We start from the raw sequence: 2,140 nt of genomic DNA, 5'->3' as shown, positions 1-2,140 counted from the left end.
TTTCACCATCTTGGCCAGGCTGGTCTTGAACTCCTGACCTCATGATCCACCCGCCTCGGCCACCCAAAGTACTGGGATTACAGGTGTGAGCCACCGCGCCCGGCCAAGAGCTTCCTTGAAAGGGAAGGGCTGACTACTATCCACAGCTGAGAGGGACAGGAACTTTAGGACCAAGAAGCAGCTGCTTGAACCCGGGAGGCGGAGGTTGCAGTGAGCTGAGATTGCGCCACTGCACTCCAGCCTGGTGACAGAGCGAGACTCCATCTCAAAAAAAAAAAAAAAAAAAAGTTACATAGCAGAGATGGTGAAGCAGGTGGGTCTGGGATGTAGCCATCCTAAACATCCTAAAGTGCCTTTAGGACCAAGAAGCATCCTTAGCCCCAAAGAAGGGTTAGAAACATGACTAGAATGGCCTGAAGAACAACTGGAGGCCAGGTGCTCATGTCTGTAACCCCAGCACTTTGGGAGGCCGAGGTGGGAGGATCCCTTGAGCCCAGGAATTTGAGACCAGCCTGGGCAACATAGCAAGACTTTTCTCTACAAAAAGCATGCCTGCAGCCACAGCTACTCAGGAGGCAGAAGTAGGAGGATCACTTGGGCCTGGGAGGTTGAGGCTATAGCGAGCTATGATCATAGCACTGTGCTGCAGCCTGGGCAACACAGTGAGACGCTGTCTCAACAAATAAAAAACCCCAACAGTGGAGAATCTGGGAGGTAGACGGTGAATACAGATGCCTCTTTGAGGGTGGACTGTGAAAGACAGAAGTAGGGTGATGGCTGAAAGGGCCAGAAAGGGAGGGGCTGACAGTCCCAGAATGTTTCCTTACTGGTGGTAGTGATTTGGGGGCAGAGATGATTCTGGGCAGAATCTTTAAAGGCAAAAAGTAAGGGCCAGGTGTGGTGACTCAGGCCTGTCATCTCAGCACTTTGGGAGGCCGAGGTAGGCAGATCACTTGAGCCCAGGAGTTGAAGTCGAGACTGGGCAACATAGCAAGATCCCTGTCTCTACTGAAACTAAAACTAATAATTATAAAAGGCCAAAAAGGGTGGGATCCAGAGGCAGAGTAGGAAGACTGATCCTCAAATAGAAATTAGAAATCTGGGGATGACATGCCGGTAGTGTTTTAGACCAGTTGGAAGACCAAGTAACTCCTGCTTGATCTTGTTGTCAATGAAAAATGGAATTAGGTCATCAAGTAGAGTGGGAAAGAACATTTTGAAAGACACAAGGAAACCTCCATCTGACGTTGGAATGTGAAATACAAAGCTCGTTCTGTATCCCTAATACTCATGACTGCCTAGAACACATTTCTATTTGTAGTTCAAAAGCTCTGGTTCAGCCCGGTACAGTGGCTCACCCCTGTAATCCCAGCACGTTGGGAGGCTGAGGCCAGCAGATCTCTTGAGGTCAGGAGTTTGAGACCAGCCTGGGCAACATGGTGAAACCCCATCTCAACTAAAAATACAAACATTAGCTGGGCATGCGTGGTGGCGGGTGCCTGTAATCTCAGCTACTCGGGAGGCTGAGGCAGGAGAATCACTTGAACCCGGGAAGCGGAGGTTGCAGTGAACCAAGATTGCATCACTGCACTCCAGCCTGGGCGACAGAACAAGGCTGTCTGAAAATAGTAAAATTGTTAAAAGCTCTGGTTCATGCTGATCCATGATATTGATCGGAAATGGTAAGAACACACTGCTGTCTGCATTTTCTCTCCTTTGCACCCAACACTGGAGGCAGTCTCCTTGTTACAGATCACATTTCTGCGGAACATCACGTGGACCTTGTCGAATCTGTGCCGAAACAAGAACCCATACCCTTGTGACTCTGCAGTGAAGCAGTTACTGCCGGCCCTCCTTCACCTCCTGCAGCACCAGGACAGTGAGATTCTCTCGGATGCCTGCTGGGCACTGTCCTACCTCACCGATGGCTGCAACAAACGCATCGGCCAAGTGGTTGACACAGGGGTCTTGCCCAGGCTGGTAGTGCTCATGACCAGCTCAGAACTCAATGTCTTGGTAAATGTAATCCCGGGCCCTGAGGATTTGAGTCCTTGAGTCACAGTCACTTTAGCAGGTTTTGGAGCAAGGCTTGTCATCTGCGTTTCCCTGGTCTTTGTTACTTTTTTTTTTTTTTTTTTTT

General features: G+C 49.6%; 1 protein-coding gene across 1 annotated transcript in view; it reads left to right on the top strand.

Annotated features, from left to right (window-relative positions):
* The window catches only part of KPNA7 (karyopherin alpha 7 (importin alpha 8)), a 49,649-nt gene that overhangs the window by 28,650 nt on the left and 18,859 nt on the right, over nucleotides 1-2,140 (top strand). Inside the window, exon 5 of the mRNA XM_011943791.1 lies at nucleotides 1,753-2,016. Within this exon, the coding sequence (XP_011799181.1) occupies nucleotides 1,753-2,016 (264 nt within the window). The remainder of the gene's footprint in view (nucleotides 1-1,752; nucleotides 2,017-2,140) is intronic.

Source organism: Colobus angolensis, unplaced genomic scaffold, assembly GCF_000951035.1.
Source record: "Colobus angolensis palliatus isolate OR3802 unplaced genomic scaffold, Cang.pa_1.0 Scaffold222, whole genome shotgun sequence".
Lineage (NCBI taxonomy): Eukaryota > Metazoa > Chordata > Mammalia > Primates > Cercopithecidae > Colobus > Colobus angolensis.
This window is presented reverse-complemented; position numbering and strand designations above follow the sequence as displayed.